This window comes from Lutra lutra, chromosome 7, assembly GCF_902655055.1.
Source record: "Lutra lutra chromosome 7, mLutLut1.2, whole genome shotgun sequence".
Taxonomy (NCBI): domain Eukaryota; kingdom Metazoa; phylum Chordata; class Mammalia; order Carnivora; family Mustelidae; genus Lutra; species Lutra lutra.
In genome coordinates this window covers 132,193,391-132,207,758 of record NC_062284.1, presented here as the reverse complement: position 1 = coordinate 132,207,758, position 14,368 = coordinate 132,193,391, and the positions used below count along the sequence as shown (strand labels likewise).

At 44.8% G+C, this 14,368-nt stretch overlaps 1 protein-coding gene across 1 annotated transcript; it reads left to right on the top strand.

Moving 5' to 3' along the window:
• The first annotated feature begins 344 nt into the window (after window positions 1–344).
• On the top strand, window positions 345–7,166 carry EIF2B2 (eukaryotic translation initiation factor 2B subunit beta). The gene is made up of 8 exons (XM_047737157.1): window positions 345–593; window positions 711–831; window positions 943–1,091; window positions 1,960–2,123; window positions 2,767–2,862; window positions 4,042–4,179; window positions 5,171–5,237; window positions 6,482–7,166. The coding sequence occupies exons 1-8, from the start codon at window positions 431–433 to the stop codon at window positions 6,637–6,639; spliced, it is 1,056 nt and encodes a 351-aa protein (XP_047593113.1). The 5' UTR covers window positions 345–430; the 3' UTR covers window positions 6,640–7,166.
• Window positions 7,167–14,368: the final 7,202 nt, after the last annotated feature.

Sequence of the window (14,368 nt, the reverse complement as noted above, 5' to 3'; positions counted from 1 at the left end):
TCTGTCAGGAGTGCGGGTGTTCGCTTGCGGACCAGACCCAGGGCGGCAACTTGTGCAGCGCAGCCTCGGGTCTTGGGGCGTGGGGGGGGGGGGGCCCGAGACTGGCTGTTTCCATAGCAACGAGACTAGCCACCCTCATGGTCCCTCACCGCTCACCTCTGTTCAGCGTCTGAAGAGCCAGGAAAGGCCCTTCCGGTCCTCCAGCCTCGGTGACTCGCGGTCACTCTGCGGTAACTCAGTAACTCGAACCCCTAGCTTCTGATTGGCTCGGCAGATGGAGGGGGCGGGACGTGACGCCGAGGGGCGTGGCCTGCGGACCCTCAGACTGGCGTTTTCCTCGCCGAGCGGAAAGCGACTTCATTTGCCCCGGAAGTGCAAGGAACGGGGTCGTACAGGTGTGGATTCCGCCGGCGAGGCGGCTCTTTTCAAGATGCCGGGAGCCGCGGTTAGGGGCTCTGAGTTGTACGAGAGCATCGAGAGCTTCGTGGAGGCCCTGAAGCGGGACCGCGGGCGGCGCAGCTCCGAGGACATGGCTCGGGAGACCCTGGGGCTGCTGCGCCGGATCATCACGGACCACCGCTGGAGCAACGCAGGTAAGGCAGGTCTAGTTCTGTCGCGTTCCTCGCCACTATCTGACCCCGGTCCTCAGGCGGAGAGTCGCCCGGGCCTCATCGCGCTGGTGCCCTCTCTCTGTCTCCCTCGGTCTGCAGGGGAGCTGATGGAACTGATCCGCAGAGAAGGCCAGAGGATGACGGCTGCGCAGCCCTCAGAGACCACGGTGGGCAACATGGTGCGGAGAGTGCTCAGGATCATCCGGGAGGAGTATGGCAGGTCAGGATGTGGGCCTTTCTGCACAAGCCCCTCTCCCTGCTGAGCAGCTCCTGTTACTTAAATGACTGCACCTCCACCCACCTCCCTGTTTGGCTCTTGTTGCCTCCCTAGACTCCATGGACGCAGCGATGAGAGCGATCAGCAAGAGTCCTTGCACAAACTCTTGACATCCGAAGGCCTGAGCGAGGATTTCAGCTCCCCTTATGCCCAACTCCAGTCCAACATCATTGAGGCAATTAATGAGCTTCTTGTGGAACTCGGTAAGAGTCCTGATCCGTGATGGACAGGACAGGCTACAGGCAGATGAGGGAAGAGAAGACCTGGGAAGTTGTTCATCAGCAGAGAGAGGAGATAACCAGTCTGTGGTTCTCCGGGCTTTGTCTTCCATCCCGATTAAGAGAAAGGGTTGGAACAGGTGGCAGGGCTAAGATAGCCCTCTCTGCCTTTCCTTACAGACCAGCCCGTTGTAGACTGCAGGTCCACTGCTGCCAGGACTGTTAGGACAGAGCTTTATTTTCATTTTAAAGATGAACTCCCTAAAACCACAGATGACAGACTCTTCTTCCCTGAATTTCCTCCTGAATTTTTATATGCACAGATGCACCACTGCCATTCCCATTGTCATTATGACCCAGGAGACCTGCGTAGATTCATTGCAGTCAGAGTTCCCCAAGGGAGGAAGAAGCTGGGTCTATGTGTCTGGCCCTGCTACTTCCAAATTCCTCCCCTGTTTTTCTTCTGTGGCCTCCTTTTCAGGTGGGCATGTTGCGGCTACTTTTTGGAGGAGTTCTTTTAGGGGGAAACTGTTTACCCCACTCTCAGCACTTTTCAGTTTCCCAAATTGGACCACTTTTTACCTGAATTTATTGTGTTCAAAATGGATTTTAAGGAGCTGGTGTCATTGGGGAAGGGTTGACTGAGAACTTGGGAAGTAGAAGATGGCAGAGGAGCAGGACTTTTAAGAAAAGGTGACCTTCACATTAAGTCCCTTCACTCTGTGTTACCCATGTCTGCTACATGGGCCGTCTGTGAGAAGGGCACCTGTCTCTTTCCATGCTTTATCACGTTTGTCTTGTGTTGTGGCACGGCAGTTTCACATTTCCCTTGCCAAACCCACTGTTCTTGCAGAAGGGACTACAGAGAATATTGCCGCCCAGGCTCTGGAGCACATCCACTCCAATGAGGTGATCATGACCATTGGCTTCTCCCGGACAGTAGAAGCCTTCCTCAAAGAGGCTGCCCGGAAGAGGAAATTCCATGTCATTGTGGCAGAATGTGCTCCTTTCTGTCAGGTAGGGGGACTGCTGGAGCTGCTAAGAAAAATGAAAAAGGAGGAGGGACTAAAGAAGTGATAGATGGGCTTCCATGCCACCTTTGAATTGATAAGTAAGACATTGAGAAGACAAAGGAAAGCATGAAGGGAATTTTCAAGTTGCTCATCCTTGTCAGCATTCTTAAACATTGGCTTAGGAAGGTTAGGGGAAATGCTGGGTCCAAGAAAAGAAACGCATTGGTTCTCTTAGGAATCAAAAGAATAAATTATCTTGGGGATGACTGATGCTTGGGCTGACCTCACTCAGTCTCTACATAAATAATAGGTCTCTAGAAAGGAAATATGTAAGGATGCAGGAGGTCGTAAAATAATGAGCCAGGAGCTATCCTGCCAGTGCTCCCTAATTACCCAAGCAAGCGGTATTTCCAGTTTTGTGGCTGCCCTACTGCTCCTGTGGAAAATTCAACATTTATTGGCTTCTCCTGGGCTTCTCTGCAGCATGCCAGAGAATACCTACCATGAGGAGAAAAAGAAATTAACTGTTGGCAGTTGTGTGTTGGCTGTGCCCAGTATCACACAACTCTCCAGATCCAGTTCCACTGGAGGTGCCTTCCACTCTCTCTCACCTTCTCTCTAACGTCAGGCCTTTCTCTCCTATGCAGGGTCATGAAATGGCAGTCAATTTGTCCAAAGCAGGTATTGAGACAACTGTCATGACTGATGCTGCCATTTTTGCTGTTATGTCAAGAGTCAACAAGGTGGGTGTATTTGGAGTTATGTTGAATTCATGAAGATTATACTTAAAATACTGATTTTTTTTTTTCTCCTTCCTATAATATCCATGAGAAGAGAAGAAAGCTTCTAGTGCCTTTTGAAAGTACATACTTGGGCCTTTTTAATATATTAACTGGATTTCTTTTCCCCTTATCTGTATCATTGTCCCTCACTTACAATAGCTTCTTTTTGTTTTTGTTTTAAAGGCTTTATTTTTGGGGTACCTGGGTGGCTCAGTCATTCAGTGTCTGCCTTGGGCTCAGGTCCTGATTCCAGGGTCCTGGGATCGAGCCCCACATCAGGCTCCCTGCTCCGCAGGAAGACTGCTTCTCCTTCTCGCACTTCCCTGGCTTGTGTTCCCTCTCTCTTGGTCTGTCTCTCCCTCCCTCTCTCTCTCTATCTGTCAAATAAATAAATAAATACATAAAATCTTAAAAAAAAAATTTATGTTTTAAAGCAATCTCTACACCCAACATGGGGCTCGGACTCACATCCCTGAGATCAAGAGTTGTATGCTCTACTGACTGAGCCAGCCAGCTGCCCCAAGAAGTTTCGTTTTGGTGAAAACATTGAAGAGAATGAAATAGGTCTAAGCTAAGTGTGGCAGCTGCTAGGCATTGGGTAGAGGGTTCCTGCCTTCTGCTCAGAGAGCTTGACAGTAGTGGATGGTGACTAGTAAGGCTGTTTCTCAGGAGGTATGGCATATGGATTCCAGAAAAGGCAGGGCTAAGAGCAAAAGATAGTGCAGCTACTTATCACATACAATATTCATTCTTTCTTTGGGAAGCCACTCTTTGTTTGTTTAAAGATTTTATTTATTTATTTGACAGAGATCACAAGCAGGCAGAGAGGCAGGCGGGGTGGGGGGTGTGGAGCAGTCTCCCTACTGAGCAGAAAGCCAGATGCGGGGCTCGATCCCAGGACCCCAGGATTATAACCTGAGCCGAAGGCAGAGGCTTAATGCACTGAGTCACCCAGGTGCCCTGGGAAGCCCCTCTGGAGCTAGAACACGTGGTCCTTACCATAGAATCCCTTTTCCTTGACTAGTGTGTGACCCTCACGATGTCAAAAGACTGAGGCCTGGGCATTTAGCCTCTGGTGCCCAGTGGTCCACTTAAGGCTCTATCCCTAAGATGACTCACATTTTGCTTCCTGTTCCAAAGGTGATCATTGGCACAAAGACAATCCTGGCCAACGGTGCCCTGAGAGCTGTGACAGGAACTCACACTCTAGCACTGGCAGCAAAACACCATTCCACCCCGCTCATCGTTTGTGCTCCCATGTTCAAGCTTTCCCCACAGGTATGTCTGGCTGTCTGTAGCCAACAGAGAGAAGGAAGCCAAAGGGTAGGCTTGAACTCTGGGCCTTCAACCTACTCACTCTGGGGCTTCTCTTTAGCTGCCTTTACTCAATGGATTAGACCCCTTTGAGGCTGGAAAAAGCCACAGAAGTCTTGAACGAGAAAAAAAATATTGAGAGTTATAACTTGTCAACTTTGAGAAATCAAAATTGTAAGGTCAGGATGGGACATTGTTAGGGAAGGCCCTCTGTTGACATTGCCACCATTACCTATCACGCTGATCATTTCTGAAAATGCCAAACAAGTTGAAACTTGGAACACAGAATTGGTTTTGTCATCGTTGGAGGGACTGTCCTCTGTAGCCTGAATATAAGCAGTATTACCAAGTGAAAAGCCATTTCATTAGTGATAGAAGCTGTTAGCTCTGAAATACCAATATATTTGCAGGTCTCTTTTTTAAATTGAGGTGAAATTCACATAACATACAATTAACCATTTTTAAATATACAGTTCAGGGTTATTTACTACATTCACAGCACTGTGCAACTACCACTGTCTGGTTTAAAACGTCATCATCTCAGAAAAACACCCCGTACCCAGTGATTCCTCTTAGGAATCACTCATCTGCTTTCTGTCTCTGGCTTTGCCTGTTTGGGGTATTTCATATAAGTCATAGAATGTGTGCCTTTTGTTTCTGACTTCTTTCACTTAGCATGATGTTTTCAAGGTTCCTAGCTATAGCACAGCACTTTCTGTGGCTGAATAATACTCTGTTGCAAGGGGACATACCGCAGTTTATTTATCCGTTCACCTGTTGGTGGGCAGTTGGGTTGTTCAACCTTTTGGCTTTTGTGAATAATGCTGCTGTAAGCATTGATGTACAAGTCTCTGTGTGGACATAACTTTTTAAATTTCCCTTGGGTATACACTTAAAAGTGGAATTTGCTGGATCTCTCTTGCTCCTTTTTTTTTTTAATTTTTTTCTTGTCTAGTTCCCTAATGAAGAAGATTCCTTTCATAAGTTTGTGGCTCCTGAAGAAGTCCTGCCTTTCACAGAAGGTACAGAAGGGGCTGTGTGTGTGTGTGTGTGTGTACACGCATACACGTGTGCAAATGTATATGTTTTGGTCTTTTGCTTTTGTTTTGGTAATCGGGATTAAATGCTGCCAGGTTGCACTTTTTATCATAATTCTTGTGGGGACTTCTCTTTAGCATCTTTGAGTGCAGGGGGGACCTCATCTAGTCCATGTTCATTTTGTTCTGACACTCCTGTATTTGACTGTTGGGGCTGTGGTGGTTGGATCATCCAGCATTGATGCCGTGTGGCTTTGCACATTGCTTGACACATGTGCGCAACCCTGTGGGAAAATGTACTCATTCTCATTTGCTGTAGGGACTCATTTTGGTGACATGGCTCCCAAAGGAAGCATGCTCTAAAAGGCTCCTACTCTAAAACTTACCTATGACCTGGGCGCCTTTATGTTTTGGGGTCCCTTTGACTTCTGAAGGCAGCAGCTGTGCTCAGTGAGCCTGTCACCTCATCAACATGAGATGGCCTTAAGCGCTCTTAAACCATACCTGGGGTGCTAATTCTTAGAAGCTGAATAACTTCATCCATTTATTTACACAGTTTTTCAAGGATTACTTGTATCTTTTGAGTACCCACTATGTATCCAGCACTATTCTAGGTACTAAGGATATAACAAAGAACAACACAGATCGGCCCTGCTCCCACAGAGCTCACATTCAGTTGCAGGAGACAGACAAGAATATGTCAGGTCATGGGATATTTTGGGAAGAAAACAAATAGGCTGATGTGACGGGAAGTGGTAGGAGACTACCTTAGTGGGGGAGGGGTCTAAATGAGAGGCCCTTTCAGCTGGGTCCAGAATGAATGGAGCCCACCATGCAAAGATCAAGAAGAGTCTCCCAGGTGTTGGTGCAAAAGTCCTGAGTTGGGTCCAAGCTTAGCCAGTTGGAACAAGATGTTCATATAGCTGGAGAGCAAGGAGCACGAGGGAGAGTGGGATGAATTCTGATTAGTGTAGTGCAGTGGGGGAGGGGCCAGATCTTGAAGGCTACTCTCCCAAGATGGAATTTTATTCTAAGGTCTATGGAAAGGCATTGGAGAGTTTGAAGCAGGAGTGTCATGGTGTGAAGCCATCTCTTCTGGTGTGTACTTTGCTGAGTTTCCTTTTCTTGGGGTAGCACATATGCGTGCGTGGTTGAGCCTAGAATCTGTGTGCTCATTTATTAGAGCAGGATCCTTGATTTTATCTTTAGCATATGTGATTGCCTTTCAGGGGACATTCTGGAGAAGGTCAGCGTTCACTGCCCTGTGTTTGACTACGTTCCCCCAGAGCTCATTACCCTCTTTATCTCCAACATTGGTGGGAATGCACCTTCCTACATCTACCGCCTGATGAGTGAACTCTACCATCCTGATGATCATGTCCTATGACCACCACCCATCCTAAGCAGAAGCTGCTTAGTCAAATACAGAATGGAGAGGGACTTCAGTGTGATTGCTGAAAACATCGTCCTTGTATTGGGAAGTGACCTGGAGTCAATCTGAAAAAACTTAATACTGTTTCCTGCCCTTTTAGTCATCCCAGAACAGGATGCACATTCAAGACTATCTCTTGCCTTTTTGATCTTAACAGAAGCAGCAGGGCTTGACCTATAAATTTTGTACTCTCTTGGGGCTCCTGGCCGGCTCATTTGGTAGAGCATGTGACTCTTGATCTCGGGATTGTGAGTTTGAGCCCCACGTTGGGCACGGAGTTTACTTAAAAATTTTTTTGGTGGGGGAACCTCTTAACCTCCTAGTGACCTGGGGAGTCTAGAATTTAAGTTTCAGGAACTTAAACTTTCTGGTTCAGTGGGGTGTTAAACGTAACACTGAAGACCTTGCTGGGATACAGGTTTTTGCTCAGAAATGGCTACCACACCTTTTCCTGGGCTGTGCCAATAAAAGCTTCTTGAAGATTCCTGAGTTAGTTTATTTATTGTTCTGCTCTGATTGAACAGCCTGAAACAGGAGCGGCAGAGCCCTTTTTGTGCATTCAGAGGGCTGTAGTTAGAGGGAACTGGCTAAAACAGAATGCAAAAATATTTACAGTTTCCTTCCTAATTCACTGGGAGTGGTCCCGAACAACTTGTTAGTAATGTAAGACAGTGGTTCCAAAACCTTTTTGATCATCAGAATCATCTGGGAGCTTAAAAAATGTACCATCGGGGCGCCTGGGTGGCTCAGTGGGTTAAAGCCTCTGCCTTCGACTCAGATCATGATCCCAGGGTTCTGGGATCGAGCCCCGCATCGGGCTCTCTGCTCTGCAGGGAGCCTGCTTCCTCCCCTCTCTCTCTCTGCCTGCCTCTCTGCCTACTTATGATCTCTCTCTCTGTCGAATAAATAAAATCTTTAAAAAAAAAAAAATGTACCATCTTGGGTTCTAACCCAGACCCGTTTTATCTATCTTTGGAATGGCACCTGGGAATCTGCTTAAAGCAAGTGAGACATACTGTGAAACATTATGTATACACTGCAGTAGAGATTTCAAAAGGGTGGCTTAAGGGCAATGTTTGGATTAAAGACGATTTGTCTTGTTCATTCTGTATTTAATTTGAATTAGTTACCAATATTTAAAAATGCAAAAAAAAGAAAAGAAAGAAAGAAAAATGTGGAGGTTGCACATTAAACAAATTCAGATTTCTTGCTTCCCTTGAAAACAAGCTTTGGCAATTCTGGGCCCAGTTTCCAAAGTGGTAGCAGCTGGCTATAGCTGGGCTGCTTCTGACTCCATTAAAACGGAAAACCCTTTTCTGCAGTCCCTCCCATTTAACTCATTTACATTACCTGCCTAACCCCTATAGGCATTTGCTTTGTGAACCTTGTGTTAAAAAGAATGGGACAGGGGCGCCTGGGTGGCTCAGTAGTTTAAAGCCTCTGCCTTGGGCTCAGGTCAGGATCCCAGGTTCTGGAATTGAGCCCTGCTCAGCAGGGAGCCTACTTCCCCCTCTCTCTCTGCCTGCCTCTCTGCCTACTTGTGATTGCTGTCAAGTAAATAAGTAAAATCTTTATTTAAAAAAAAAAAAGGGACAGATTTGTAAGGGGGTCCATTTAATACTGTTAATTAAAAATAAGCTAGGAAAAAGTCAAGCTGCAGAGCCGTATGCATAATATGACTTTTACTTCATTAAAACAAAACTGTATATGCAGTAGGATAAAAGTAGGGGCTCCTGGGTATCTCAGTCAGTTGAGCATCCAATTCTTGGTTTAGGTTCAGGTTGCGATCTCTGGGTCGTGGGATTGAGCCCAGCATCAGGCTTCCTGATCAACAGGGAGTCTGCTTCTCTCTCCCTCTGCCCCTCCCCACAGCTTGCTCTCCCTCTCAAATAAGTAAAATCTTTTTTTAAAAAAAAAGGGAAAAAAAAGTCTCCCCAGGTAATCCAGAGGATCTGCCATGTTTGGGAACCACTGGTCCAGAGCAGAGGTCCAAGGCAGAGAAGTGTGCTGAGGAACCCCCGGGATGCTGATCACAGGCCAGCTTCCCATCTCCTGTGGAATCTTCTGTGGGGTGGAGGGAGGGAGCACCCCAAGGGATTTTAACAGGTGATTTGATAACCACACTTTGGTAAATAATGGCCAGAGGTAGGCTATGAGGGAAAGGTCTCTACTCATTGACCTTAACTTGAGGTATATCTTTGCCTGAAGGCCTTTGTCTTCCCTGAAAGAGAGTAAAAGGGAGATTGAAGAGGGTCAGTCTGAAAGACAGACCTAAAGGCTCTATGACTCAGAAAAGCCTGACTCACTCAGGCCTCAGTCTGTCAATTATTTCTTAAAGCATCTAAGACCCCGCACTTTCTCAGTGAAGTGGCTTGTAGCTACCAATTATGAGCAATTGTCTCCTCTGAAGGCACCAATCCTAACAGCAATTCACTTGGGTACAACTGTGTGGTCTGGAGTAAAAGAAACAGTGAGTCAAGGAACTTAAATCTGTTTCTGGCCCCAAAATGCCTTATGATACTTGTCCTTTGTGCATCTTAGTCTCTGGATCTAAAATTAGCACCCACATTCTTCCCAGGCATAAGGGAGATGGATGAAGGTTACAAGGGTAGAGACTGTCTCGTTTTGGTCAACTCTTAAAGTTCCTGGGACAGAAGAATACACCAATGTGTATTCTTTAAGCTCTTTAGGACCTCAGTTAAGCAAATCCCACAAAGCTATTTATAGGCCTCATTTTTCTATTTCCTTCTCTCCCTTTTCCTGTTTGAGGAGGAGTAAATATTGGAACCCAAGAGCCTGATCTGAACAGGGAGAGACAGGGGTTCTGTGTTAACGTCCTACCTATTGGCCTTTGTGCCTGCCTCCCGCCCCTGCTTTTGCAGGCGGAACTGGGAAACTAAGGTCAAAAACTTGTAGCTTTAGCTTGAAGAGAATTAATAGAAAGAGGATTCCATGGATGTAAAAGTCCTCCTGAATACGCTAAATAAACCAAGTTAAAGAGTTACTCAATACAGTTTGTAAAGACACTTTTCCCACGGTTTATATCTTCCAGTTTGGGCGGAGGGCAGGAAAGGCACAATTCTTGGAACTCAAATAAGGAACAGAAATTCCTAATTTAGTCTCAGAAGAGAAATCTTTGAAAAATACTCCACCAAGGAAAACTTCCGTGTAAAATGATACCTCAAAGAAATACATGCTAGTACCCATAGGATCATACGTTTCACAGATGTGCTTTGAAACCATTTCTCAAAGCAATCTGTCGTATCAGGCTTCGGGTAATGAAGGTTGCCAGTCCAGCGGTTCCATCATCGAACTACGTGACTATAACACCACATATGTAGAACTCAGCACATCAGAACCGTTTTGACATAAAGATAGTACCAGATAGTGACGTAATTACTATAAAGGCCCCATACTATCCACCTGTGCTCGCAGAACTCCATCTGCAGGCACGCACCTCTTTTGGACACAAAGGAGCTATTCTGACATGTGGTTTGGAAGTGTTTTATATCTGGCCTACTTTGCTTTGAATTATTCTTTCACTCACCAAACAGCTGTTCCAGGTTATTGTGCAATGGCTAAGCAATTATTAATAAAGAGCTTATAGTCTAAGCTTTCAGTCTTCTGCACGACAATCACACAACGGATGGCCGCCTTTGAGTCTAACCACACTTACAACTGTGATTGCCTGATGTTTATATTAAATACTGAGCTGAAGAGAAGGAGCCTTTCAGGAGTGTTTTTTCAGGCCTGTTACGTTTAGAATGAAGACCTACCTTGAGAAGGAGGAAGCTACTTGAAAATTTGACAAGATTCCTAAATTCATAATTTATATGTAAAATTCTGCAGTTTACTATAAAAGAGGCACGACAAAGTACCACGAATAAAGGCTACACTAACAGCAGTAGCGAACTCCGACTCCGAACCATCTTTTTTTTTCTTTTGGGGGTGGGGAGGTGGATAGGCGATCACCACTGCATACTCCCTGCTTTTGCAGTAAATAAGATTAAGTTGTTTAGTCAGACAAGTTGTAAGAGTAAAGTTGGACCCAGTCTAGCTTCTTCACACTGCTGCTGGAGTCACGCTAGCTTGCAGGCTCCACAGACGTTCAAATCCCCTGGACTGGGATCAGGTTGCCTGCATTTTATCAGATGTTTCTGAGCACAGAGTGCTCTATGACAAACGGGAAGGGGGTGAAAATGATCCAATGGTCTGAAAAATCCCAAGCCAGGGAAGAGCCTCTTTTTTCTTTATATCCCCACAAATTCTGATACATTTAGAAGGGACTCATACATTTAGTTACTAAATGATAAGTGGAGAAGAGAAGGAAGGGTTTAATTGGCAAAGATAATCTAGATTTTCGGTTCCCCAAACTTCCTTCTTCTCTTCTGAGTCCACCTTGCTGCTGTCTTCCTGTCGATATGAGAAAGGGAGAAAGGGCATGATAGATAATGGCAAACATAGTGAGTGGTCAATTTGCTAACCTGCTTGTGTAAAGGTTTCCCTGGAATGGGGTGGCACTTCAGGTAGAGGACTGGAAGAGTCTGGCTCTTTGTGCCAGAAACTGCTCTCCCCTCTTCGTTCGGATATGCCACTGCGGGATCCCTCTTGAGGCTTCAGCCCAGCACAGTTGTCCGTGCTCTCTAGGAACTGATGGGCTGCATCTGTTCTCACCGTGCATGGCTTCCTCAGCCCCCTACACATCTCTAGAACTCGGTCTTGGGCCCCCTCCTGCTCCACCCCTGTTTCGGCTGCCTTTTTTTTTTTTTTTTTTCCACTGTTAGGTTCAGATCCCATCTGTTCATTTGTGCCTGACCTTTTCTTTCCTTGCTCTGATATGTGATCGCTAGAACATCCCCATTCTCAACTGCTCATGGAATTCCAGATCCCCAGCTAGGTTCTGGATCTTTCCCTAGTCTTCTCCCCAGTCCCTCCCCTCCCTTCTAGCCTACACTCTAAGCTTTGCCTTAAGCTTTTCCTATACTAGCTCTTTCTACCATCTATAGCCTTAATTTCTGACAGAACCATTATCTCCTCTTATCCCAGTAAAAGTGACATAGCTGGAACTCAGTGACCCCTAAGCCTGGAGGAAGTTACTGCATTTAATCATCAGTTTCCTTGTCCTCTCTCTGACTAAAGTTAAGCTTTCTGCAGGCATGTACCCTTATTGCTCAATAAAACTGTGATGAATGTTCCCAAAAAAGGAACCCTAGAGGGTGGCTTCATTGCACGTGGCATCTGTCAAGTTTTACTCTGAAGTTAATGAAGTCTCCACCAGCCAGACTCTAATAAAGTTAAAACTGACAAACTGGTTAAGTCCCTCACAAATTAGAAATAAACAGGCAGCATGGGTTAACAATGGGAAAGAGTGTGCCACATGAAGCCACATAGATCTGGGTCTGGATTCTGACTCTCTTAAAAGAGGAAACTTCTCTGAGGCTGAGCAGTCTCACTGTAAGACACCAGCTTGCTAACAGAACTGTTGTAAAGACTAGAAATAATGTACACAAAGTTGGGTACATAGTAGGCCTTAATAAATGGTAGCATTTATTCTTGTTAGTGGACCCAGAAAACTTGTTTACCATTCTCAGCTTTACTACTTAGTACCTGTGTGATCTTAAATAAATCCTTAATGTATTTCAGCTTTCGTAAAGTGAGAAGCATAACATCATCTCATCTCATGGGTTGCCAAGAAATTCAAATAACGTCTGCAAAAATTATTTATAAATCTTAAAGCACCATGAAGGTGATAATGATTACTATCATGTGTTAGAAAAATAAATATATCTTTGTCTATGGCAGGTAAGTTAAAAACAGAACAGGGGCACCTGGGTGGCTCAGTCGTTAAGCATCTGCCTTCAGCTCAGGTCACGATCCCAGGATTCTGGGATTGAGACCTGCATCGGGCTCCCTGCTTGGCAGGAAGCCTGCTTCTCCCTCTCCCACTCCCCCTGCTCGTGTTCCCTCTCTCAGTATATCTCTCTGTCAAATAAATAAATAAAAATTAAAAGAAAAAGAACAAAACAAAATCCTAAAAGGCAACAAAAGTAATGTTAGATATTTTTGGCTAATAGGTTGGTTTCATGCTGATGTATGCAACTGAGTTTATAAATTATTAAAATAGGGTAATTATCTCTTCCATTACTTGAGTCAGGCTAGCCAGGAAGGCTAGTTACATAATTTATGGATAACTTTTTCTAATCCTCTGCTATTCTGAAAAAAACAAAAACATGTGGTTTGGGATTATAGCAAAACATTTTGAAACTGTACACCATCATCCTAATATAAGAGGTATCCTAATACTTATTTTAATACCACACATTGGTCTAACCTCAAAAAGTTTTTAAACTCCCAGGACAGCTGGCCTCCGTATAGCTCTGGAGAGTGGAGGCTGAGGTCCCGAGGCCACAGCACCCCACTGGGCCTGGAGGCAGAGTCCCTGAGAGCCTTGCAAATCCCCTGAAAACACCCTCCTTTCTAAGGTCATGTCTCCCAGTCTATGAAACCGTTTATATGTATTTAGAAGAATAAAGACCATTTTTAGACAGTGGTGCCTATTCTTCAGGGTTCCAATTACGTAATTCTACAAGGATCCCCTTGAAAACCAGTGAAGGCTTTTCCTGAACCTTCTCTGAGACACACACTAATGAATGCAATACTTCATTGCTCCTGTAAGATTCACTGCAGGGCTACTGGCAAACAAACTTTTCTTCCATGAGCACAAATTTGTTTCCTGTATTAAAAAAGAGAAAAATCATTCTACTGATACAAAGGCCAATTTAAGCAAGCTGCAAAATACAAAAGTGGAAATTCTCACTGCAACATCTTTCTCATTGTACAGTATCCCAGTTGCAATAAACATTGCCAGCTGGCTTTGTGCTTTTCTTTTTGTCCTTCTACAAAGCTTTAGTCTACTGAATCTTACTAACCAGATATCAAACTTTTTAAAAAGGTAGAGGAAATACAGCTTAAGGGTCGTATAACAAGCATTTGTGCAAAGATCAGTTCTGGTCCCAAGTGAAATTATGAGTCATTAGATAGGCATACTGTAATAAAACCAAGACAGGACTTGAAAGGGATCAAAAGAACCACTGTCTCCTGAAAAAATGCAAAGAACATACCTGGTTAGGTTGAAAGAATGAATGCTGCATTTTGATATGAAAATTGCTTTCACATAAAGAGAGATATTTTTAAAATACCCACAAAAAATGATATTTTAAAAAACAAGTTCATAGTACTCTCACCATTTTACCAATTGGGATATGGACAGTATCAGACTCTGAATGAGATTTTAAAGAGGCAATAAGACAAAAAACCAGGACGGGACTTCAAATTTTCTCTACTCTATCCTTGTCCTTGTTTCTCTCTACCAATAGTTTTTAATCCCTAAAATAATCTAACTATAGGCCTGATGGAAGACTGCAGGGGATGTTTTTATTGAGTGTAGAGAAGCTCTTTAAGTCTGAGATTTAGAATGTAAAGCCAGCAGCAGCAGGAAGTGAAGAAGATTGGGAGGAAGGCTGGGACCAATGGAGCGTGGCTATGGGCTGTGTAGGAAGGCAGACTGGATCCTGGGGAGTTCAACATCAGGCAAATCACATCAATGCCAACTGTGAGGCTAGAAAAAATTGCAACACAGAACCAAACCACTTCTACCCCCCCCATAAAAAAACCCCCACAAATG

What these genes read in the sequence shown, in the direction of transcription:
- EIF2B2 (XM_047737157.1), top strand. Translation starts at nt 431, where the DNA reads ATGCCGGGAGCCGCGGTTAGGGGCTCTGAGTTGTACGAGAGCATCGAG. An exon ending in CCACCGCTGGAGCAACGCAG is followed by an intron (nt 594 to 710) that starts GTAAGGCAGGTC and finishes CTCGGTCTGCAG; the next exon opens with GGGAGCTGATGGAACTGATC. An exon ending in TGAGCTTCTTGTGGAACTCG is followed by an intron (nt 1,092 to 1,959) that starts GTAAGAGTCCTG and finishes CTGTTCTTGCAG; the next exon opens with AAGGGACTACAGAGAATATT.